General features: G+C 43.3%; 1 protein-coding gene across 1 annotated transcript; it reads left to right on the forward strand.

Moving 5' to 3' along the window:
• The first annotated feature begins 4,403 nt into the window (after window positions 1–4,403).
• LOC139811456 (uncharacterized) lies at window positions 4,404–18,489 on the forward strand. The gene is made up of 4 exons (XM_071775742.1): window positions 4,404–6,921; window positions 11,459–11,771; window positions 15,100–15,177; window positions 15,702–18,489. Exons 2-4 carry the CDS (start codon window positions 11,613–11,615, stop codon window positions 16,767–16,769), a joined length of 1,305 nt encoding a protein of 434 aa, XP_071631843.1. The 5' UTR covers window positions 4,404–6,921; window positions 11,459–11,612; the 3' UTR covers window positions 16,770–18,489.
• Window positions 18,490–27,064: the final 8,575 nt, after the last annotated feature.

Below are 27,064 nucleotides of genomic sequence, written 5' to 3' on the forward strand. Positions count from 1 at the left end.
ACTGTACTGAAAATGTACAGTTCACGTCACGTTCGCTATAGATTTTCGGAATTGTCGGTACATTTTGCTTATACACTTTGGATCCTTGCAGCTGCGCTCATAGTTTCCACTTTTTACACATAAAACAGATTGATCAGACAAAATTAATAGATGAATTAGGTGTAATTATTATAGATAATTATTATAATTGTACATTGTAGAGAGAAACGCAATAGATAAAAAAATTTAACTACAAAGAACAAATCTGTAAAGAGCGCAGCAATATGGTATAATATTTCTCAATTTCTTTGTGTATAAACATTATAAATGCACAACTTAATTCAGGTGAGATAATTACATTTTATAATCATCCAATTTTAACGCTGGGATATCAGATGTTATGATTGGTTATCGAAAAGTATTCGTAATTTTTGTCTCAGAAAGTAATTATAGAATTTTTCATTATTAATCGTAATTATAAGTTGATTCTTCCATGTGCTATTGCTTCCTCATAGAGGGCGCTTTATTGTTTTCGTTAAAAAAATTTTTTTTTTGTTTTTCTGAATGTGTTCAGAATGTTCTAAAACGTTGAAAAATTGCAATTTTAAAAAATGTCTGTATGATGTGTGTGTGTGTGTGTGTGTGTGTATGTGCCAAATTTACCGAAATTTCTATAACTCCAGAACTAATCAACCAAATCTTAACGAATTATATATGAAATAGGGGTAGAAAAAACTAAAGAATATAATAGAATTAATAAAAATTGCTAATAATCAAAAAGTTCTTTTTTAAAAAAATTTTGAATTTTTGCTCTGTTGTCCGTTAATGCTCTAACTTCCGTAATTTTTTAGATATCGGAGTGCATTTTTTTTTTAATCGATAGAGTATCATGTAAGGAAGGTTGGCATTGAATTTGGCAATGATCGGTAAAGCGGTTCTTTTTTAATAAAATTTTGAATTTTTATAGAAATGTTCGTTTATGCTTTAACTTCCGCGGAGATATCGATCTATTTCTAATTTTATTATATTTTTCAGTCTTTTCTACTCCTTTTTCGTATATAATTTTTTAAGATTTAGTTGATTAGACCCAGCTTTATACGCGATCAAAGGTCCATAATTTTGATCGCATATAAAGCTAAGTCTAATCAACCAAATTTAAAAGAATTATATATGAAATAGGGGTAGAAAAGACTGAAAAATATAATAAAATTAGAAATAGATCGATATCTCCATTTGCGGAAGTTAAAGCTTCCTCTATGAGGAAGCCAAGTGCAAATTTCTAATTTGCACAATTTTTAATTATATGTGATTTTACGCAAGTGTCTGGACAGACCTTGTTTTTTTGCAGACACGTTTGTTGTTGCAAAGTTACCAACGACCAGTCATGTCAATCTCCGATTATATCTGTAGGTAATCAATGCAAACTTAATCATCCAAATTTTCATCGAATTTGGGGCTGCTCTAACAGCATATTTCACTGATTTGTTCATGTTCATTATTTCTCATGTTTATTATTTTTCGTTTTAGCATATTTAATGAAAAATCGCATTATTATGTAATGAAATTTTCAAATTACTCTCACATCGATATATAAAATAAAAATATTTTATTGACATAAGATAAGGATATTTCACCATCGATAAAAGAAAGAGACGAATTTAATAATCAATTAAGATGATTGTCTTGAACTGATAATCGGTCATTTTCGTTTAATGATAATTAAAAAATATTTAACAATTAAGTGTGTTGATATTGGTTTGTATTCCATAATATTTATGTAGTGTAAATAACGCGAAAGACTCTAAATATCAATCGAGACAAAAGTAATTTTGACAAGATTATTGACGCATCCGAAATCTTGACTGGAGCTTGCTGCCATCTAGGACGCAACTGTAATTTTCATCACTTTGCTTTAATCCTTTGCAGTCAAAATTATTTCTTAAAAGTGAACAAAGATCAAATCGTTTCGATTTTGATTTAATTTAATCGGCGGATTTAATATAAATCAAAGCATGTTTATTATTTTGAGCAATTTATGTGGTGATGCTAAAATTATAATTTGCTAATTAAAATCATATACTGCGAATACTTGGAAAATTATGCAAAAATTACTACCGCAAGTCATTACGTTAACTCGATACATAGAATTGCAAAGAGTTAAGATAAATCTTTAAATCTCCTTAAAAAAATTGTCGGAGTATATACATATATCTATATAATATTCATTTTCTATGATATACAAATGAAATACGTATAATTATCATATACTCTTATACTACACGTTTACGCGAGCGTTAGTTCTGTAGTAACTTATGATAATTCACCCGTTTACGCGGAGTAAATTATCGTAAGTTACTACAAAATCCTGTTTACGCGAAGGAAAATCCCTTTTACGCGAAGAAATTATCGTAAGTTACTACAAAAGTAACGCTCACGTAAACGTAGTAAATAGTCATCTCTTAATTCTTAAATAATTAGGTATAACTTTTAAGAACATTTATTAACGATTGTTATCATTATTACAGTCTTTACATAATAAATTTAATTAATTTTTGTCCAAAGATCAAACTCTGTCCCGAGGGAGATTGACGCGTGAAAGAAACACCCGACAAGTGGCGCTATCCGCGGGATGCTGCGGAATCTCGCGTGCGCGAACGGAGCAATGGCGTAGGCGGTGATCCGTGTGATAAATTAATTTTTATTACTTCGTGGGTGGCGGCTCTTACTATTGGTCGCCGATCAGGTACCTCCTACTCCGCAACGGAACCCTCGCCGGCATTATTCTGCGCGGCAACGGCGATAGAGAACGGTGTGCGTGATTTGTCTCATCTTAAGGCGAAGCAGGACAAACGACTGCGCCGCGAAGATCGGGAATTGCGAATATTGCGATGCGGTTGACACGACAATGAAACGAAAGTTCATGTATCTCGCGGATAATTTCTCCGCTGATTCCTCCCGCAGATCGCGCGTGAATTTGTTCATATGTCCTTTGTATGAATTTTACAATCGATCGGTGCGAAATTGAGAGAGAGAGAGAGAGAGAGAGAGAGAGAGAGGGAGAGAGAGAGAGAGAATATGTTTCAAATAAAATAGCGAGACATCGCAAAACTGAATAACAAGAAAAATAAGCTATTATTATGAAAAGTTATTGTTTTTTCAACGATAGTAATCATTGTTGTAGTCAATAATCGTTGCAATTATTTGATCGAGTATTTGTGAGATGACTAATAGTCAGCAAAATACCGAATATAAACGCGACAGCCCAATTTCTATTATTTGGAGGAGGGGAAAAAAAACGTTTGTTCTTAGAAAGTAACAAAGGATTCTATGAGAGAACAACTTGCCTTACTATACGCGTATTGAAATCACCACCGATGCAATCAAGCATTGAAATCACTGGAAGAAGAGCACGTAGCACGTCTCGCATTCGTTCTTATTTCATCTTGTAGCGAATCCAGCATTCGAAATTCTTTAATAATAATACAATATAAACGTGATATAAAACATCCCCGATTGATAAAACATTATCATATATTTTTAACAGAATATATACATTGAGCATTTTATCGGTGCTTTTAGCATTTTATCAAGTGCTGACATTTTGCTTTTGCATTTTCATGAAATAATGCAGGCGACCGAATTTACTGTCAAATATCCACACCCTTCCATTATTAACATGTAATTATTTTAATCGATACACAGATTAAATACTCTATCAGATTATTTCACGTAATTCTATTAGCAAGTTGACGTTAGCTTGCTAACGCGACAAAAAAATCTGTCGATGAGTCAGGAAAAGAATCGCAGATTTCATAATTTTATATTGTTTTAAATTACAACAACAGACTGATCGCACTCATACATAGACTGAGCATTCCTATTGAAGAGCTATAGGGAAGATGTAAAGGATAGGAATGCTTGTTAAGATGCTGTCCTTGTCTAATTGTGTAGTTGGTGGGGAGAAGGAAAAGTAGAGAAACAAGGAAACAATCCCAGCAAGCATATATCTCTGTTCTTTAGATCGTATTTACACCTCTCCAATGGCATGCAATGTTCAGTCTATTATAAAAATCTCAGGTACACGCAACTCACAACTCGTGTGTTTGCGCAAAAGAGTCATGGTGCGATCTCGCTTTGCGTGTACTTGGCGCAAGTCACTACCGTGTCTCTTGATACATCTATGCACTCATATCTGCTCATATCTTTACACTGAAAATAAATTTATTATTTGCAAGAAAAAAAAAATATATATATTTCTTTGAATTTAGTTTCCTTAATTCAAAGAAGTATTGGGTAGATTTAAGAAAACATTTTCCTGAGTTTAAAATATTTTCTCGAATCTATCTAATATTTTTTTGAATTAAGGAAATTAAATTTAAAGAATTCTATTTTCTTGCAAATAATAAATTTATTTTCAATGTAGGACTCTCTATTTATTTTATATAATTTACAAAATAAAAGACAGTTAAACTCGTTACAGTTGCAGCATCTCATAATGTTTGTAATTGTAGCGCGAACATTTGCAAATTTAAGTGCGCTGCCGCGATAGTGATCTGATCTACGTTTACTCAGAGCCACACCTGTAGGTCGGCTGGTGTAGTGTAGAAAAAATGCGCAAGCAATAAAGCATATACGATGTGATAGTGTTTTCCTCGATTACATTTACGAGATGGCTGACTGCTATAGTTACACGAATCACCGTTTAATGTTGCATCGCGCCTTGTTTTACTGCGTCAACGCAATTTCCGCAACATAACTCACACGTTCTTCGATTTGATCCGAGAGACCGTGATTCCGATTATTTCACTGAGAATGTATAAAACAATGTAGAAAACAAATTTCCTTGAATTGGTAACATTCTTAATTTTGAGCTTGTAGGACGAGATTGGGAATGATCATCACAAATTGATAAAATAATTTTCTCGGTATTATGTAAGAGATAGAATGAGTTTGTTACGGTAAAGTTGACTTTGTATCGTGATAAATACAAATTATAAAATCATCTAGTTCAGTTTAAGAAAACAATATAAATGGAATCTAGAATATACACGCTATAATTAAAATTTTATTATTTTTCTTAACGCTATTTTTGGAAGTTCTCTCTATTTTGAGGCAGTTATTTACTGGAGTTATCTCAAGAGTTATTATTATTTCGAAGATTATATACTAGATATCGTGCATCACATGATTATAATCTTACTTCTCATGTATCCACTTATTATCACGACCATTATCATGGATAAGAGATTAATAGAAAACATTAACGATGTCTAAAATTATGCCCAAAATTCATTTTTGCCTTTCGACTTACAAGTCCTCGGAAAACACTATATATCAGTTCAATGAAATGCAAATATCACAATCAATTGCATTCGTTTTCGATTTACTCCGTTTCCGATGACCGATACCACTTACTCGACTGTCTTGAGATTATGTTATTAGAGCGATAACGTGATAACGAGTATTCTATATAAGTTCTCGATTTGTTATCGTGCAATCGACTCTTTTTCTCGTTGTTCGCGATGGCGATAAATCGACGTTTTCACGTCTTCCGCGAACGCGAATTTAAGCCCAGGGATGATCCCATGATTTTTCGAGAGAATCACGGCATTGTAGAGCGAAACGGAATTCTGTGCCGCAAATCTGCATAAAATACCGCTGGACGAGAAGGAGGGCGGTTGTATGGGACCGGGGGAGAGAGAGAGAGAGAGAGAGAGAGAGAAGGAGCGCGCATACGTGTGTCGCTCCTCGCGGTCGCGGGAGAATCGTGGATCGTGGGCTCCTCGCGAGAGAAGCAGGTTGTAGCTGGATGGTGGGGAAGAGAGACGAATGCAAGGCGGATAGACGGCGGAGGGACAAAGTACAAGAAACGAACAGCTGGAATGACGGAGAGGAATGAGCGCGCGAACGAGCGAGAGGGAAACAGCTGGACCGTCCGTGTTGCCTCCAACGCGGCGCGCGGCGCGGAGAGACGGATGCTGCGGCGAGGCGGAGATCGAGAGGGAGAAGGAGAAAGAGATGGGGGAAGATCGGAAGAGATAGACAGATAGAAGGAGCGAGAGGACGGCAGCGGGAAGGACGGCGGCGCGAGAGAGATCGGGCTGGCGATGAGCGAGGAGGACGACGGAGCGAGTATAGTCGCGAGAAGGCCGCGGTAGTCTTTCTCGGCTGGCTAGGTGAGATAAGGATGAGGCAGACAAACGGACTGACGAAGGTGCCTGAGGTAGGGATACTCAGTCTCGCGGCCACGTGCTACACGAGCGCACGCCCCGAGCCGGCCGGCGGTCCAGCCAGCCAGCCAGCCAGCCAGCTACGACACCGTTTCCTCTTCTTCCTCGTTCTCGTATCATCCCGTGCGCGCTTCCTCCCAGTTCCTCCCATCCGTTTTATCTGTCCGTCCGTCCGTCTCCTTTTGTCAGACGGAAACCGTCGAAAAGTCGCGCGACGTAGTCCCGAGCGCGATCGAGCATCGCGATCGATCTCGATCGGTGGTGGTTCTCCAGCATGCTCCGGTAGGAGCATCGCGCGCGCAGTGATCTCGAGGAGATATCGGAAGGACACTAGGCTACTGTGATCCGCGCGGAGGGCGATATCCTCGTACTGTGATTCTTCCCGACGGATGATCCGCGTTTCTTCTTTGCCGGAGGATATTTTCGACACCAGTGTGTATCGTATAGATGAATATCGGGTTTGGTGTAATCGCGACGTTACCGTATAACAACAGAACTATCACGTACTGTTTGACAACACAGTGCGTGGATGAAGAGCGTGTGTCGAATGTGTGCTTTCTGTGCTGGATAAGGCAATGACGTGTGCTGTCACGGCGGACTGACATGCGTCCGTAGGTGCGACGCGGACGGTGCGGATAATTAAGGAAGGGTTTGATACGGAAGTGTATCGAGAGGAAGAGGAATAAACGCACGTGTGGAGAACATCGCGTAGGTATGTATATTGACATATATACAGTAGGTTTAAAATTGTCAATGTGGCGGAATCGTAAGGCAGATCTAGCTTTTGAGCTCAGTTATCCTGTTTTCTGAAAAGAATATGGATGAGGATCTAAAACTCGTAAAAGTAAAACTGTACCATCTGTCCCCTTCTCCTCTTTTCTCGCATATTTGTTATTATAGTGATTTAATGGAATAAAAATAGAAGAAAGCTTACAACTTTATAAGAAATATTTTATAAGAGATTGATCAATTATCGATTTTTTGCGGAAGAGCTTAAGAAACTTCTCGCAGATCCGCCTATACTTCCTTATGCATTCTTATTTTTTATTATTCTACATATTCTTCAATATTCTTAAACGGTACCGCTTCTCTGCTCTTTTTTAAATTTATTAAAAGCAAATATGTCCGATGACTTATCGAGTGAATTAGATTAGTTGGATTGTCATTTGAATGACAGAATCAAGATTCCAGTGACATTTCACACAATCGCGCGAGAAAATTTCAGGTGTCGTGCGAGATTAAAGTTTATCTTCGCTCGGTTACTTATATCATAATTTTTTGATATAACGTGAACACCCGTGTCTCTCTCATATTTACTGAGTAGCAATTAACAAACGTGACGTTATATTCTTGTGGCAAGTTTGACGTAGTGTCAGATGATGATAGCACGATCATTTATTTAGCCGTCTCGATCAAGAACGTAACGATATCTCTGATACAAAATTGCAATCTTCCATTATTTCATTTATCAAATACCTGTTACCTCACCCTCAATTAATCTCTCGCGTTGAAATCGAATTATGCGTACTTAACATATATCGGCTAAATCTTAGAAATAAGTTCGACGCTTTCGGCATTCAGACACGGAAGCTTTTAAAACGATGATAATCTGTGTCGCAGAAGATTCTCAATTAAAAATTTTATATCCACGATATAAATACTGTACTTTATAGCCATATCGATATAGCCATGTCGATCTCAGTGCTCGCGATTAATAACGTACACGATTGCGAACAATTTGACAAGCCAGCAACTGGTGCCGTTACACGAAAAAAATCGATTCAGACCTCGCGGGTCAGTTACGATTAATTTGTCACAGCTTAGGGAGAAGGGAGGGGGCGCGCAACAATTCCAACTGTCTGCAGCCAGTGCTGTGATATCCGTGTGACGTGCCGCTTATAACCGGTTCATTAAAGCTGCAGTCCGCTTGTCACTCATTGGTTGCCATTGCGATCGAGATGTTCATCCGGCGAAAAGAAGAAACTGTAAAAAAAAAAGGAAAAGAAAGAGAAGTGACGTTTATATATACACAATGTATATGGATGATGTCTTTGACGCACGAATGTATCTCATCTTTAATCGTTATTATTACGAAGATGAGTAGAGGCAAGTTGATCATGAACACAAATCTTTGTCAGATGGAGAAAAATTATTGTCGGACAATCGAATTATTAATAGTAAAATAGGAGTGGCGGTGGCTTTCGCAAAGCTGGAGGAATCGATAAGAGAGTCAACAAATCGGCAACGGAATCGTCACGAGGAACCGTTAGAAATTATATCGCGAAATAAATTTGCGTGCCTCGAAAAATATTTCAATAAATCGGCGCGCGATCTTTCACGGATTAATTAGATGCCACGTGCCCCGGCAAATAGCGGGATATTTTGGAGTATGGAAAATATATTTAAGCTTTTGTATATCGTATTGGATACCGGTAAGATAATTAATTCGAGATTCTCAGTTTCGATCGGGCGCACTTCGACCCGCAACGGAACGCGCTTTAAGTGCTGGTCTACAACCTTGCTTTAGAGGGTATTTAAGCTCTAAGCCGTAAGAAATTGACCAATCACAGTCGAGGATTTTCCTCATATTCCACTGTGATTGGTCAATTTCTTACGGCTTATAGAGCTTAAATACTCTTTAAAGCAAGGTTTTAGACCAGCACTAATGCGACGCAGAGCGGAACATTGTTCCGTAACGTCAAATGTCAAAGCTCGTCGATCGATCGCCGTTGCGGCGAAGATTAATATCTGACTATGCGTGCCATACGGCGCTATTATCTCTCACCGGCGCGCCGCTAATTACGCTTTAATACCCTAATTATTTCACAGATTAAACTTACAATCGATATTACGATCGCCGCGCGGCTCGTAATAAAACTATTCGTGCTGATCGTTCACGCAACCATTTATTACCGAACGAGCGGGAGGGTACCGCGCGCGCGCTCGCGCTTATACGTTTGTCCCGCACGAAGAAGAAACGATTTTTTCTTCTCCCGATTCTTCAAGGATGGTGCCGCGATACGCGTAAATATCGAGAGACGTGGAATCGCACGATGACAGCTGAAACATATCGGCGATGACGGTGTGCGCCGGTAATAGTCGCAAGCGCGAAACGTGAGGAAACGAATGTCCTTCGGCGTCGCGGCTAATGAAATACACGCTCGTGAACGTAGCTCAAAAACGCAAATAGGAAAAATCCTGATGGCACCCGATGGTCAGTCGCCGTCGTCATTGTCGTCATCGTCGCCGTAACTCCCGCGAACGATCGTGTTTATCGCCGCGTTACAATTGCGCTACCGCCGCGCGCGCGCGTTAATCCGTGAAAACAAGGATTTATCGGAGCCGGAGCGCGGCGAGGCGACGATGTATTCAACGGAACCGGTCTTTCGCGGGCATGTAAGGCTGTTAATTAATTTGTCATTAGTCAGCGCGGAAAGATGAGAGGCGCGCAATAAAATTTATCGATGGCCGCGGCGGCGGCGGCGGCGTGCCTCCTCTTTGTCACGGAAGCGGCCGATTACGCCGATTTTATTTTAATAATACGCGCGCGCGGGAGCAACCCGCTCGTCCGATCGCTCGCGAAAACGATCGTTCAGTCATATTGCGACGATTTTTTAAATTAAAGTACACGTCATATCGTTTCTACACCATACGGCAATTATTTCCCTCTTCTCGAGATCACGCGAAGGTAATTTTGTAAATGTACTGTTGTAAATGTACTGTTGATGTACTGTACTGATGAAGTATGTAAACAATAATTTCTCGTTAGTTAAGTGCCGAATTGTTATTGATCACATCCTGGGAACAAGCTATTCTTATAGAAATGTTTCCAAATACTTCAAAATAGAATCGGTATAGCAATTGTAGGATATGTAGTTATTGGATGCTCAAAAGTCATTTTTGCTATGAATTATTACTGGAAGCGAAAAAAAAGAAGAATCAACATTGTACTAAGACGATTACACTTTAAATAGCCTCAAATTATTGCGAATGGATAGAGTTTTGGATAAATATAGCTTCGTCAGCTGGTGGATACTTATTCGTTAAGGTCCATTAATGTTCTGGAGTAACTACAGCAATTATCCTTAACATATGCCATCGCCAGCTTATAACGCGTTACAGTTTAAACTTAATAAACTCGTAGAACTTAACGCAATTCGCGTGCTTCAATTATAACCCATGAATACTAGAAATCTCGTGTATAATCTTTACTGCTATAGATTCCCGCATATATAACGCGATCGTGTTGCAATTATATGCCAATATTACTCCGTAGATCGCGTAGATTAACTCAACGCGGCGGCGCCAATTACCGCGTTCTTAATCGTGGCTTTGTGATCGACCAGGGAAAATCTCAGTATCCTCAATTAACGTTTACTTTCAAATCGCATCTTGGAACTGGATTAATTCTCCGGGCTACCGCGTCGCGATTATTCCTGAAAAACCCGGAGCACGGAGATTTACTTTTCGAATTATTTTGTGCAACGGACGGAATACATTAGTTTCCACGACGTATTTATGACATTTACTTATGCCGTTCCATCTCGAGTTGCGCGGCCGACGCGAGTTTCTTTTCGACGAATTGAAATTAAACATCGGTAATCAGAAGTGTGTGCACGGTTTACACGCGCCGGTTGAGTTCCCACGTGGTGTGCGGGTCGAAAATTAATACGTGGCAGTAATTAGCTCTCGTATTTATGCGTCTCTCGCAGGGCGGCCTGCGTTAACATTGGTAATGGCGTATCGTTACACCGTTGTAAACACGACATGTTATCTCGAGCGATACCGAACCCGGGATCTCGGGGAGAACGTTCGGCCGATTTCGGTGGACTGCGCTCTCTCTGTCTCTCTCGCGTTTCTGTGTCCGCGATCCGCTCGCTCGTATTCTGGAATAATTATTATACAACGCGCTGATATACGCCACCTTGAGCGCTCGTTCGCCGTAAAAATACCGCTTTGATAGTGGGAGATATGTACGCCGTTAGCGTACATTTGGGTGTTCCGTCGCTGGGAGGTGGCATTCCTGCAGAACGCAAATACCTTGTATAATGTATTATATAGCGAATGAATCGCCGAATTCGAATAAGATATTATGATCTCGAACATGCATGGTGAGCAACAGTAATAGATAAAATATTCGAAGCTTGTTTGGAGGAAGTAGTTATTATCATCACTTAACAAGCGACACTAGATGTTATCGAGAGATTATTCTCGAGAATTATTTGTTCGTCTTTTTTCTTCTTTATCAGACCGGAAGTCAGGCGCCGCGCGTGAACGTTTCAGCGATAAGCGCGGCGGCACGCGAGAGGTGTAACAAAATGTTGGCTCGCTACATCAAGCGGAAAGAGGGTAGGTCGGGTCACGGGCCAGGACGGCTGACATCGAGGGATTAAAACGTGTCGAATGGATGTGGGCGATCTGTCGGGACCGGCAGGATTGGTAGGGAGCGGATCCATCTCGGTTGCGACGGGTGTTGGTATTATCGCCAACGCGACATCCGCCACCCCAGGGTGGTGGACGCCTACGTCGACGATCACATCGGCAGCGGCCAACACCGACGTGGTGAGTTTTATTTTTTTTCTCTCGATCGTTAGTCCTAAAAAAAATGAAGAGGACATGTAATTATCTTGATCAATATAACGTCAATCTATTTTTGACATATCGCACCCCGAGAAGAATACTGTCACAACTCAAAAATTCACAATTTTCTAGAGAGAGGAAAAACAAATTTAATTCAATTTTTTTTGGTTGTGAGATAACTTAAGTAATGCAATTACAGTTATGATATTTTGTGATAATGAAACTTGTATACTATTTCTTGAAGAAATCTGTTGTGATTCACTTGTCAATTCACTTGTGACACTATTCATTCTGGGAAATCTCGACATAAACTTTGAAAGAATAATGACATTTCTGTCCTGTGCAGCGGATTTTGTATATAGGCTTGTGACATTATATAGCACGTCACATTTTAGACATACTTTTTATGGGCTTAACTCAAAGTCAAATTTTTTGAGTTGTGACAGTATTCTTCTCGGAGTACAATATGCAATTTGATATATATGCAATACCTAAGAAAAAAAAATAGTATACGTCTGTACGTTTTCATACGGTACATAATATTAATGCGGGCACTTGCTTATAGTACTTTTTATAGCTGTGTATTCACTTATAATAGAATGACGAAAAAAAACTTGAATATTTGTAATATTTATATTAATAATGTCGTAAGGTTAATCGTCGAACGAGAGAGATCCACGTGTCAGGTGGCATTTACTATAAATTACGGTCTTTCTTATTATTCAAATATGGTATTTCTGTGGCATTTAGTGTGCTTAATTGCGGGTCTCGCGTTTCAATTAAATTACAGTGTCTTTCGCGAACTGATCGGGTTGGAAACACATAGAAATCGCGCGAGTTTACGCTCGTCATCGTTAATCGCTCAACGGGTTGATTGGTATTTACACGAGGCCGGATTATTCTAAATCGCTAACCGAGAGGCCTGGAAATAACGGAATCGAGGGAACGATGGGAACCCCGAAAGAGAGGAGAAACGTGTCGTACGCGACGTAAAAAGGCCATCATAACATAATATCGGCACGTTCTCCTCTTCATTCAGCGTCGCTCGTGACGGGCACTTAATGAGATGATTCTCGTGTGTGGGACGTGGGTGGGCGACGGGAAGGATTCAAACGGATGCTGACCGTTCCCGTAGCGATGCAGATTACCCGCAAAATGCGGAGAAGAAGCGGCACGGATCGGGAGGAGAGCAGCGCGTTATTTAGTCCCGTCCGGCGTCCCGATGTGTGGCGGTCTGTGGCTACGAGGATTAGAACCAAGGTGACATAGCCGCGTCATCTGTTGGACGTTTAACCTTTTTTGCCTCCTACCTCGGTCGCGGCTCCTCGCCGTCATTTCCGCGAGAAGTCATCAGCCCGTACCGCGCGCATACGTTCCCAGGTTAATGAGATCGAAAGTCGTTTTCGAATACCCGCGCGCCACAGCCTGATGGTCTGCGTTTCAGCGTTCGCGCCGATCGGCAGAAATCTCCGTCAGTCGGGATATTTGCGGAGAGGCTGCCGATTAATTTTTATCTCGCGAAATACACGAAAAAAAGCGATCGTATTTCCGCGCGGTATCACGCAGCGTTTACCGGCATCGATGTGGTAATTTGTTGGAGTCGTTACGTCGAAATATACTTCCTTTCCCTCGAAATAGATGGACGAATTTAGGTCGCGCGAAAACCTCACCGCAAGTGCTCGCTCGCGTAATCGTTTTGTAATAAAATTCCGTGTACGATGAACGCGGTGCCTAAATCCGTTCGATCTGACGCGATATAAACTCGCGCGAGCTGCCGAGCCCGCGTTAATACATGCGTTCTCGAAACCGAATCCGGAGAGGCATCATTAAGCGTGGCTGTTCACCATCCGTGCAAATCGTGCAACAAACCGAAATATTAATGAATCGTAAAATTTACTTGTGAAAGTTATAAATGACCGCGAGCGACGTCGTCTCATCTGGCGGCGCGCGACGCGACGCCCGCGCGACGGGCGAAGAGGATTTCGAGTGAACGCGCGCGTTTCGATCGTCCCCGACGATTTCCATTCGCGTAAACGCGAGCGATCAATTTCTCGTCGCGTGTTACGACAGAGCGGCGGCCGTTACTTTAGCGCGCACTCTTTTCGTGTGGGAATCAGATCCGCGCGAACAGAGTCGCATCCTCGCACAATCCGCGTGTTCTCGTCGCTCCGCGCCTTTCTCGCGACGAGCCGAGCGCCTCCAGGCCGCGAGGGAGCTGTGCGGTCTAGTAATGACTGGCTAACTAGGTTTTAATAGGAAGGCGATTTCTCGCGGCGAGAGAATAGACCCCTCGCTGATCCTCGCGCGAACGAAGAGAAAGAGTCCTTCTCTCCCGCACGACGTCACCGTCGAGGATCCTTCACGCGGAGCAGATGCGCGCTCGCGCTGATTGGCGGCTACAATACGCGCGCGGATCGGCCGCGATCGCACTTCGCACTGTTAGACAACAGATTGTAGTCGGATTGTAGATGATATTAATGCGAGATCGTATCCGAGAATCCTCTGGATGACCTCAGATCGCAATCGATTGTGAAAAAAAAGCCAGAGAAATAAATTTCTTTTTTCGATAAATGAATTGTCACTTTATTTTTAATGTAAAGTAATGCAAAATGGAGAAAATAGCACGTTTAAATGATACGTACCGTGAGAAAATAATATAGATTCGCTGGTCAGTTTTGAACATAATACAGATAACGGAATTGATCTAACGATTTGAAAATATTATCACACACATAGATTTTTTATTTTTGTAATTCGTTTTATATGCGTAAATTGGATCATAGACAATATCTTACAAGCATTTTATATGTTAGTTTACGATATATCAGATAAAATCTATAATGCTTATTCAGACAAGAACTTGATTCAATTTTGTGACTCGCTTTAATCGGCATTGAAGAAGATATTAATAATTAATCAATATTTTACACATGCAAGTAAGTTGATAAAAATATCGTTCTTGAGGGTTATTTATATATTAAAAGGAAATACTGGAAAGAATACATTTTGGTAATTTTAGATGTTATTCGTTCAAAAATCGAGGTGTAAAAAAAGATATTTATTAAATCGTTTTGCTCTTTTTCGATTATGATTTCATAAGTGATACCTTGTATCGAAAATGGAAAGCTTCGGCCGTATCCTATCACAGTGCTCCTCGTTGTTCCGATCTTGCGTTTCGAGAGCGTGCATTAGATCGAGAAACCCTTCCGTGATTGGCAGATATTGTACGGGGATCAGGCGCGATCGTCGGGCACATACTGAACGTCCTCAGGTCCCGAGCGTAACCACATGTCGCATCTTTTTGTTGCAGATGAATCAGCTCTGTAGGGTTTGCGGAGAGCCGGCCGCGGGTTTTCACTTCGGGGCCTTCACGTGCGAAGGCTGCAAGGTCAGTATCTTCGCGCCGCCATTCTTCCACGGCTATTCATCCGTATCATTATTCTCTGGTAACAAAACGAAGGAAGAAAAAAAAACAGGATAAAGGAAGGACTTGCGATCGTTACGCGTTTCTCGCGACGCGAGACACTTGCGCCGAAAATTACGTAAAACGCGTAGAATCGCAAAGGGACAAAGAACATGTCGGAGATGCGATTTTTTATCGTCATTCGGCGATGGTGCAAGGATATCTCGATAAAATCAGACGATGGCAATTCATTATCAAATTAAAAATTGTTACTAATTGGATCTGCATGCTGTTGTTCAAAGGCTTAATTGTATTTCATGAATTGTACGCGCATTTCTAGCTGAACCTCGCGAAACTTTCGACTGCTGACAATTTAGCTTTACTAACAGGTAGCTAAACGCTTATTTCAATGCGCGTTTCTCCCATACGCCTGGTGTCTAATAAAGCGAAAGTGCAAATCGTTAATCGCGACTGACCAATGCGCGCCCATTTCGCTTTCTGTTGCATAGTCCTTCTTCGGGCGCACCTACAACAATCTGGGTAGCATTTCCGAATGCAAGAACGGCGGCGTCTGCGTGATCAACAAGAAGAATCGCACCGCCTGCAAGGCATGCCGCTTGCGGAAATGCCTGATGGTGGGCATGTCCAAGTCCGGCTCGCGTTACGGCCGGCGCTCCAATTGGTTCAAGATACACTGCCTACTGCAGGAGCAGTCCCAGCAGGCGCAAAATCGCCTGATCAAAGATCCCAAGTCCGCGTACGAGAAGGCGTTCGGCTCGTTAGACGCCGCGAATAACAACAATAACAACAATACCGAGAACACCAGTAACACCAGCGCGAGTAGCATCGTCGGCATCGTCACCACGGCGACCACCACGGCGAACAGTTACCATCATCACCTGCACCACCATCACCATCCGGATCGGTTGCCCAAGAGGGAGGACGGCGCGCTCAGGCCGCCGGATATTCCGGTGCAGCTAAGGTCACCCGACATCCCGCCGAGAACCAGCCAGGAAGCGATTCTGAGGCCGGCCGATCTCCCGAGGGCCCCGCACGAGATGCTCAGGCCCGAGATTTCGAGGTTTCCCATGTGGCGGGGCCCGCCGTTGTTTCATCCAGCGCTCACGCACATGCAGCTGCTGAACGCGCCGTTCTTCCCGTTCCAGCAACGCTTTATCGTACCTTACGTGAATCAAGTGGGCCCACCGCAGATGGCGACCAGCCTGTCGAGCTCGTCCAGCGAGAGCGTCAGCCCGCGATCGACTCCGTCGCCGACGAAGAGAAGCGAGGAGAATCGTGAGTGCCGCGGGATCGACCGCGACCCCGCCGAACGAGACCGATGTCCGAGAGCGGGCTCGATAGAGGTCGCGTACGACAAGAGTCTGACGTTCTTGCGATCCCTCGGGCCGGAACAGGAGGAGCCGATGGACCTCAGCATGAAGGACACACGGACGGACGGACAGGACGTGGACGCTGGCAGCATGGAGGAGGAAGAGGAGGAGAAGTCGAGCAATAGCGAGGAGAATGAGCTTCAACAGGACACCGGACCGCCCTTGGACCTCACCCGGAAGACATGACCTCGGATGCCAAATGGTGCTCGCTAAGTGCTCAGCCAATCGAACTCGATTCGATCGGGAAGGATCATTACTGGTGCCGGCTCCGAATCCGCGTGGATAATGGAGCAGTGTCGCCGAGAGCAATTTGTCGAGGAGGAAGGTGACGATCGAAGCCCCTTCCCGCGGTGGAAGAAAAGGAAGAGAAGAACGGACGGATGGGAAAATAACGTGAGACGGAGGAAGAAGTAGAAGAAGGAGGCAAAGAAAGGTACGGTGAAGATGAGAATGGAGAAGAACGCGCGAATCACACGAGATGCGGAGAGAGGGTGAAAGAAGGTACAGTTACATCGTAATAACGCGGCGAGCGAGAAGCACGGCCGGGTGTCAAAGGTGCCTCGGCGCAAGAAACGAGAAGGCGACTCAGGGGGAAAAGAGGAGTAGCCGAATACGATTACGTTGGAACGACACGAGTGGGAAAAGCAGAAGGAAGGAGGAAGGGGTGGGGGAGAGAGCGCGGTCGGCCTACGCTGAAGAAGTGCCGCGCGTAGCCAGCCGGCATAAACGGCTTTACGATCGGCGATCGTCCGATCGATGAAAATTGCTCAAGCCGCTCGGTATTAGCCGACACACAAGTCCCTTTTGCCCGGTCGTACCCCGACGGCAGGTGCACATTGACGAAGCGACCGGAGAATATATCGGCTCGCGATACATTCTCTTTCGTCGGAGAAAACGTACGACGGACGCATCGTGCCTTACCGAAGCTGATGGCGTCAGACTATGCGCGACTCGCGATTCCGCCATTCGTATTGGAGTTTCGTGCATATTGTGGACGGGTATATTCGTCGCGTTTGCATTCGTCATTCATCATTCACGCGCTGAATTCGCCAGCGCGGACCGGTATATCGACGAAGTCGAAAGGGCGTGAAACACTACAAATCAATTCATTCGTAGTCGTTCGTGTATAGAAGCTGCGCTATGCGAACGAACGAGGCTACGAATCGCGAATCGTGTGGAAGGGTTCACACATTCGGGCGAACCGACGAATTTCCACTGCTGGATCACGAATCCACGCGAATCCACGAATCACGAATCGCGCATGTCGTAAGCACCAGCTCGAAGCGGTGCCTTAAAAAATAACGGCGGTTGAGAAAAAGAACCGCCGGTGATAGTTTAACGTTAAACGATATGTAACCGTTTACCGTGCGTGGCGTGGCGACAACGCACGGCGGGATGGCCAGTGAGTGCTTCGCGCATACTATTGCGCCGACGAATCGTTCGGCAAAGTGTTCCGAGGCCCAGACGCCGTTCGATCCGATCCGAGCGTTCGCGTCGATTCGCGCTAAAAAAGAAAAAAGAAATCGACGGCGATGCGCGAGATGATCGGACGACGATGATCCGGGCGCCGGATAAATTGTGATTCTGCGAATTCCAAGTGCTCTTAGTACGTAACTTATGTATATTTTTCGACAGTCTTGTCGGGACGAACAGGGATCATATCGAGCCCAAGCGCGGGGGGAATCGTGTTCCGAAACGCTCTGATCGTGCGCCGATCGTCCGCGGTGGGATCCGCAGTTGCGCTCAAGTACAAAAAAAAAAGAAAGAAAAGAGAGAAAAGAGGAGAGAGATACGCGGGAGGTGCGGTAGCCAACGATCGGACGATACGCGCGCGAGGCATTGGGCACCGTTTGAGTGTCCGAGTCGAGAGTACGAAAAATGAAATAAAGAATATTGTATACCTGAATGTGTGTGACACCTTTGATCGCCGTTCATTAATATCCCTCCACCGCTCATCGATTCCCCCCCCCCCTCACCCTCGATCTCCGCTACGTTCCTAACGCGAGACGGTATTCGATTACTTTCGTCCCCTCGCGCGTCTTTCACATTCCACGTTCGCGCCGCGCGCTATCGAACACGCGCGCGCGTGTATAATATTATAACGTGCGCGCGTAGACGCGTATCATCATATCCGCGATGTTATTTATCTAGCAATAAATTTGTCCGCCTTGATATACTACGCAAAACACGTTTTCTCGATAGTTTCACGCCGACGCGACGCGACGCGACACCTCGGGAAGAATGATGCGATTCCCCGCGTCCCGGAGTCGAGGACGTCGAAAACGCCTGACAATAAATTTTCTTAAAAGTTCAGCAATAAACACGCGAGTATATCGATCGTAAGGTTTCTCCCCCTAAGGTCCTTTGACCGGGTCAGCCGGAGCACCGTTCGACGTTTGCGCGCAAAAAAAAAGGACTTCGTAGAAGACGGCGAGGGAAACAAGCGCGTGCGAGCGACGTACCAGGAAGCGCGTATACTTCTCGCACGCGGAAGTTTTATTGCTAATTACGTTATAGTCGTCGAAATCGAGGTGGTTTCCCGTCTCGGCGCGTAATATTCCGCGCACTTGCGAAGATACCGATAATTTATGAATATCCGCGTCGCCACGAGGAACCTCGACGTGCCGCAATCCTCGAGGAGAGATCACGGCCGGAATTCACGTTTGGCGACACGACCCAAGTCTGTAGAGATTTGTCTTAAAGGAAAGTTTTCGTCTGTTTTAGAACGCGCGCGACCTCCTTCGCGAGGTACATTAACGCATTCTTCGTCGATGTGCCATTATTAGCGATTTTACGATGAAATGCATATGGCACCTTGTGTCTTATGAAGAACACAAATATCTCGATTATCTAAATGTGGTTTTAAAGTTGTAATGCATCGGTTTCATCGACGGCATTCCACTTGGTATTATACACCGAACGCTTTGAATTTCAACTGTGCTGGACAATAACGTCCGCTGTAGTATTAATACCTGTTTAATTTATGCATGGCCTCCGTAGGCTTCGCGAGTATTTGCAAAAGATACTTCTCCAAGTTAGACTAGAACGTAATATGTCTGGCAACATAAATTGTGCAACGCGAAACGTGCAAGTTCGCAAAATCGTGTTTGCGGCGCGCAAGCCCCCGGAGACACGAGATCTCTGTCAATATTCTCGCGGAACAAAATGGCCTTCCCCGCTGCTAGAGCTCTCAAATAGCACTTCGTACATATTGCGAGCATGTTTTCGCATATATCCAATGAAAGAACAGACGATTCATGTTTTTCGTGCTGCGCAGGATAATTAATACTGCAGAGTTTACGAATCACTTAACGCGGTAATAGAAAACGCGCGATTTCTAATTGAACCATTCCAAAATATTTCTTCGTCGTTGAAAATATAATAACTACAGTTATTGCAATTTGCAAATTAATTGCCGCTGTAATGCTGAATGTGCCGTGCACAATTTTTTCTTTCTTGGAAATTACATCTGCATCGTTCCTAAATGCGATATAATCATCCGAGCGCTTAAGCTTCGGCCCAATAAATTGCACAGACAATGCGGGTGGCTGCTTTTAATTTAACGAGTACTTTTATTCTCATCTCGATTCCGGGCGTTTAGCCGACCCTTTAATTCGCCGCGCTTATTACGACACCGGGACCCTGTTATACGTGACGTTAAATAACGCAATGATTCGCGCGCGGCGGTTACAATTATTATCATTACACATTTAATAACGCCCGACGCGAGGCGGGCCGCGCGAGTTATCGTTAGCGCGCGGGATTCCCTTCTCGCGCGGCACGCCATGAGCGAGCCACGTTGGCGAAGGTTTCAACGGTAGTCGCTACTCGAGAGTCGCGTTTCCGCATTTCGATCCCTCCGCAGGGCCTCCTCCTCAACGACGGTCGCGCGTACGCGCGGTATTGACGGCACATATTGCACGCATCTACACCAATATGAGATGTTCACCCGCATACACCTGCGTATGCGCGTTCAAACTCGTAACCTCGCGACTTGTAAAATCGCCGAGTGGATAAGACTGCTGCTGCTTGTGTTGACTCAGGAGAGACAAGAGAAGTCACTCGATGTCTATCCCGCGGGCATTTCCTGTCGGGCCCAATTCAGATATTCTGAGAGACGGGTCTTGGCGTGCGCCGAGTAAAAATGCGACGAGAAACAACATATGTCATACGTGGCTGTTCAAGGGCTCGTGTCAGTCGAAATTTGACGATTTTATCGCGCTCTTCTTCATAAATGCGTTTATATCTTGATATATATATGTGCTATATTTACTTATAATTGATCACAGAAAATAATAAAAATTTAATTTGTTTTGGGACAAAATTTTTAAGAACTTTTGCAATCAAAATAGCAGCATAACAGTCACAATGAATTACAAAGAGAAAACGGTAGACAAGAATGTAATTGTACCATTTATATCATTTCGTCGAAATCTTGAATTTTTAAAAATATGTAATTACTGTACTGTGGTACTTTTCAATTAAAATTATTAAATATGTAAAGATAAAATTTCTGACGTTGTGGCTTTCATGTGCAAGTTTTTAAAATTCATAAATAATAAAAATGACTGAATTAAAATATGCTCGATTACTTAAAGCAACATTGTATTTTTTAATATTTAGAGATATATTCGTAAATAGTTTGTTCCAATCTATATTTAGCGAATTCAGGATAACAATAAAATGTCCTATTCTTATAATGGATTTAAAAAAAGAAAAGATCAATTGTTAGCCTCGCTGATGAAATAATACGTATGTCGCATGTCTAGTATGTCGATGACCAAAATTTGTCAAGTCGATAAGGGTCATCAAATCATCAGAAAATATTTAACAGGTACAAGTGTGATCGATCGGTTTAAAACGTATAGTGTCAAAAAGCGCGCTGAGTGCACTTGTAAATCATTAATCACGTCTATCGGGTCGATATTGTCGAAGAATTCGATCATTTAATCATCTTGACACCTTGTCGAACGTAATATCCGAGGATATTCGTCATTCAATCGTCCTTAAAGTTATGCTAATTCCTGCTCTGACTATTTTTTTATGAGTTTTTAATTCTCCTCACGTCGTGTACCATTCATTCTTCATATACATTTCTTCATTCACTTTTCTGACACTAATCAGCCTGAAGACGCGTCTATTTGCGGTTTCGAAAAGACGGTTCTCTTTTATTAGGTATAACAGGATACGGTAACAGGTACATTTAACGCGACAGCGCGGCACATCGCGCAAGGATCGATATTAATGTCAGCCGTTTTTATTTCCGCACGCAAAATCATCCTCAAAGTTTTACGCTCATCGTAACAAAGTTTTCCGCACCGCGGTTATTTATTGTTGAATAATTTTATAACAATCTTTTACGCCGTATATCTTTCCAGTCGTAAACGTTCTTCGCGCGCGTTTTTGCGATGCGTTATTTATCCGTCGCTGATGCGCGCAATGACGTTATAAATTAACCTTCTATTTATCTATTAATCCGTCTATTCGTACGAAACGTCTCCTTCCGTTATTAATCGAATAAGGCTGCCGTTTGATTACTCTTGGTGCCGCGCGTTGTGAAGCGTCCCGATGTATTCGCTACGCATGGAGATTTCTTGTTTCCCAGTAATTCTTGCGCCATGTCGACCAGATATTTTCGACCTTTGTCGTACGAATCCTTCTCAGCGGCATGTCGTTTTATTGCCGAGGATGACGCCGGCAAGACGTCCGATTCAGCCGGGACCGTCTCTTCCCATTCACACCTGTCAGGTAATCAGGGTGTTACCGGCGTGTCAAAATAGGTCCCGTCTCGAGGACGTCTCGTGTCGCCAGACGTCTAAAAATCACGACCACGTCATTGCGCGATTATTCGAGAGGGAGAGAGAGAGAGAGAGAGGAAGACGCATCTGATTTTCTTATCCTCGCAACTTGAGAACCGTTCGATCTCCGACGTCTCTCGGATTACGAGCGAGCTAGCAGCATAATGGCGTATTTGCTCATTGCCGAGCGTTCTTTTTTCCCCCCTTCGTCTCGCGCCTTCTAGATAGGTTACGTAAATCCCGACGAGAAAACCGTATGATATAGGATAGTCCGGGTTGTCATAAATTAATAAAGTTTTCTTTCTCTCTCTCTCTCTCTCTCTCTCTCTCTGTACCCTCTGAGAGCGAGAGCGCGAAGAAAAGGAAGTCAGAGACAGAAAAATGGGGTAACCAGAAGCGAGAGACAGACGGACGAACAGACATAAAGGGAGGGACGGGAGTGACGAAGGAGAGAGCCCGGAAGAGAAGCAGGACCGGTTGCTTGTTCATTGACGGGGCGAAGGCCCGCTCATGAATGGTGGTGGACAACTCCGGAGAGCCAAGAATAGGATTCACCTCCTGGCGGTCTCGAATTTTTTCGCGTCGCGCTCATGAACTCGCGCGCCGTGTCATGTCGCATCTCCGTCCTTCCTTCCTCACCTCCTCTCCTCCGCCGCTCCTCCGAAGACATAGCTGTAGTTCGCTGTAGACGCTGATTAATGCGCGGATGCTGAGGACAATCTTGATCGAGTCCAGCGAGGGCAATCAGCCTCGCCGCCTTGCCTTGATTTCCGGCAGCGCGTTCCATCACGCGTCCCACAATTCGCGATTGTTTCTGGTACGATTTCCCTGAAGGAAGTTAGTTCTCCCTCGTCACATTGACGGAAATTTGAATAATAAAATTATGATTAATCCATTAGACGTTTACTGAGAATCAAGTATTCGCCAGCGTGAGATCTTTTATTATTCAACAATGACGGTCGAGCCTTCCGCGATTCGAGAGCCATTTATAACGGTAATAGTCTGATAGAATACAACATCTATGACGAGTAATAGCCATTAAAAATATAATAAAATTCGCCAGAGGTGTATTTTTATTTCAGTCAGCTCTGACTAAGCACGGCCGATTTAATATTCAGCCCCGCGAAATTCCGACCAGGTTTCTATTCACCCTCGCTCCTTTTAATGGCCGAGTGATGTCAGGGCCGTTGAAGGACTTGTCGACGTCGGATTGATGGTCCTCACGGAAGCCTTGACAATCGTTCGCTCTGATCCGCCACGGTTCACTGCTTGTTGCTTATATTTAAAAGGACGGACAGAACATTATGCATATCAAAAAGTTATAAAGATTATACCGACGATAAAATAATACTATGCGTCGCTCTTTGGCTTTCCACAGTGACAGAATCTCAATGAACGACGGAGAATTTTTAATCAGTGAACAATAGAGCGTGCCGCGCACTAATGTCATATACGCCAGGTAGGTAGATAGGTAGATCGGAGGGCAAGAGGACTGACTAGAGGAAAGAAGAAGAAGAAACCAAAGGACGGCAAGAAAGAAGAAGAAGAAGAAGAAGAAGAAGTAAACGCGGGTCGTGGCTGACGAAGGTAGCACGATACACACTAAGGTCGGCAGATGCGCGGCACGAGTGTAAGAGGGGCCATTACGCGCGAGTGCGTGAGGTAAAGAGGTTTACTACACCTGTGGCCTGTGGGCTTGGCCGGGCACGTGAAAGAGACAGAGAAGAGGAAAAAAAGAAGCGGGAGAGAAAGCTGGCCGCGAGAGGAGACAGAAGAGAGGCAGCGTAGGGAGGAGAAGGAAACGTGGAGAGGTGAGAGCAACGAAGGAGAGGACGCGCGCTTAAGGTTGACAATCCGGGGTCACTGAGCGAAGCTATCCCGTGCTCCCTCCGATTGGTCGCCGGGAAATTCATAATACGTTTTTCATATATGAGCCGGAGAGCCCCGACGTTGCTGCTCCGGCCGGGGCTCCCTCCGGGGGTAGGGTCGAGGAGTCGAGTCTCGACTCTCCCGAGTCAAGACGAGTCGAGTCGAGCCGAGCGAGTCCGGTCGAGTCTCGAGCGTTTCGCCGGACGTTTACGAGCGTTTGACCCTAAGTGTACGGTGGGAGCGCGGGAAGTAGAGGAGGCGGAAGAGTAGACGAGGCGATGGAGAGAAAGGGAGAGAAGTCGCTCTCTTGCGCGGCCCCGCTAATTGGGTACGTTGCGCACGCATCGTCGTAAGAGGATCCTTGAGTGGACGTAAACCCAATATCGCTGCCGTGTATGAGAAAGGGATGCGTCGTTTCCGAGCGACGAGACAGCGCTGCTCCTCTAATGGGCGATTCGGCGTGATGCGACGCTTCGTATCGAGATGCGATGGTTTTGTCGTTGATCGGTCACCATCACTGCCGCCGTCGCCGTCGCCGTCGTCGCGCCGGGGCCACCAGAGACGGAGCGTCGCCTGGCCTCGGCGCAATGTAAATAGTGTCTTTCTCTCCGCAAACGTATTGCCGATTAAATCAAGAAAGATGACTGCGAGAATAGGTGTTAGATATTTATAGAGTTCGTGTAATGAGGCATCGATACTTTCATTTATTTGATATCGGATATCACAGTCGAAGTTGGATGCTACTAAAGAGAGAGTGTCACGAAGCTTCGGCGATTTTCACATAGTGCGTTGTCTATTCTATAAAATTAGGAGATCTTTTTCTTTATGTTCATCTAATTAACCCGCAAGCAAAGAATTCCTCAAATGATTCAAGATCAAAACAATTTTATTTACAGAGATTACGAGTTCTTAAGTTTTAAGTCCGTGATTTCAGAAATATCATTTTTGAGAAATTAGAATCTCTTCATAAATTTTTATAAAAATCATGAATTTAAACGATGACACGTGGCAAATTTTGCTTGTAAAACACGAGAGCTGCCAAGTCATTAATCAGTTCCAACAAAAAGTAAATTGTGATCGGTCGATTTTGCTTGCAAAAATTTATGCAAGAAGTGCGCAGTTAAACCTGATTGTGTGTGTATTATGTGTATTTATACCGGCCTTCGAATTTATATAATAAAATATATTATAATGAAAAAGGAATAAAAACACAGATAAATAATAAAGGAATTGTATAATCCGCTCTTTTCACAATAGCAGTAAATTCTGGAATGTCTAGGAGACGTGGATACTTAATCTTTCTCAAACTCTCTCGAGCTTTCTAACATTCGTGAGATATGAGATGCCATAGATTCCAATTGGGGCAGCTAAGCTATAAAAGTGGCTCATGGAGATTTTGTCTAACAGTTGTTCGTAACGCCGAGAGAGAATTTGCGACGCCACGTGTAGGCGGTTAAAAATTGGGATGGGAGTCGCGCTATCGTTTCGCATTAAATTATCATCGGTCTTCCCCGATCGATCGGCTATGTCAAAGCGTCGCGGATAAGAAACACGTTGGACCGGCAATAATTATAATACAGCCAGCGCGCGTGATAGTCTGATAGTCCATAACATTCGAGTGCAATTAATAAAGGCTAGTCAACTGGTTTCACCACAAATGCTGGTAAACCTATTATTCATTGTCCGAAACATGATTCTGTAACTCGCGATTCGGACAGAAGGATTAACGGCTGTTATGGTGGCGATATTCGCGCTCCGTCAGATTTTATTGGCGACATTTGCATACCTCGGCATAAAATAGCCCCGAGGCGCATATATCGCGTCTAAAGTCGATTGCGCGTGTATGTGAAACTCTGAATATGCATTGACCGCGGTGTTTAGAAACAGGATGCTTCGTTCAGTTTCAGTCAGATTACGTGAAATGTTTTAACGATTATTCAACGCGATCAAATATTTTGCGCGAGTGTAACAATCATGAATCATCGAACAATAATTTATAAAGGAAGTTTAAGGTAGTTCTCTTGTCCTTATACTAGAGAAAATCGATTTTCTATAGATTTTCTTGAAACTGTGAATATACGTTAATTTAGGTGTGCTTTATGCGTGGTATAAATTACAGTACTTCTTCCGGTATAAAAAAATCAAGATACTGAGCCTCAAAGTTTCAACTTTTACTAATGAAAAGGTTTTCCAGGCCAAAGAGATGCGAGGTTGGCCAAGAGGACCAAAGTTGCTCCTCTCGTCGAGTTCTATAAGGAAAAAATACCAAAATTAAAAAAATTAAATTTTTAAATTTTTTTGGTAAAAATTGAAACTTTGAGGCTCAGTATCTTGATTTTTTATACCAGAGGAGGTACTGAAATTTATACCACGCATAAAGCACACCTAAATTAACGTATATTCACAGTTTCAAGAAAATCTATAGAAAATCGATTTTCTCTAGTATAAGGACAAGAGAACTACCTTAATTTATTTCGCTGTACAATGTGGATGAAAATAATGGAAATATTAATACATATATTAATAATTTCATAAAGGGACTAGCGAACAAAGCTCGTTCTTAGTGCTTATAATTATATATTACAAGCAATGAATATACATATATATTCCAATTTAAAACTGCGAGTCGATAAATGTCGGACTGAAACACAGCTATCGTTGGAACATTAAAAACCCTACCCTCCCCGGAATTAAATCGACGCGATTTAATTATCTAAAAACTGTAAAGAAATTATTGCGAAAACTATTACCTCAGCCAGGATTCGAACCTGGAACTTCCCTCGTTCCGTGTAGGGCGTCGTACCAATTCGACCA

This window comes from Temnothorax longispinosus, chromosome 4, assembly GCF_030848805.1.
Source record: "Temnothorax longispinosus isolate EJ_2023e chromosome 4, Tlon_JGU_v1, whole genome shotgun sequence".
Classification (NCBI taxonomy): domain Eukaryota; kingdom Metazoa; phylum Arthropoda; class Insecta; order Hymenoptera; family Formicidae; genus Temnothorax; species Temnothorax longispinosus.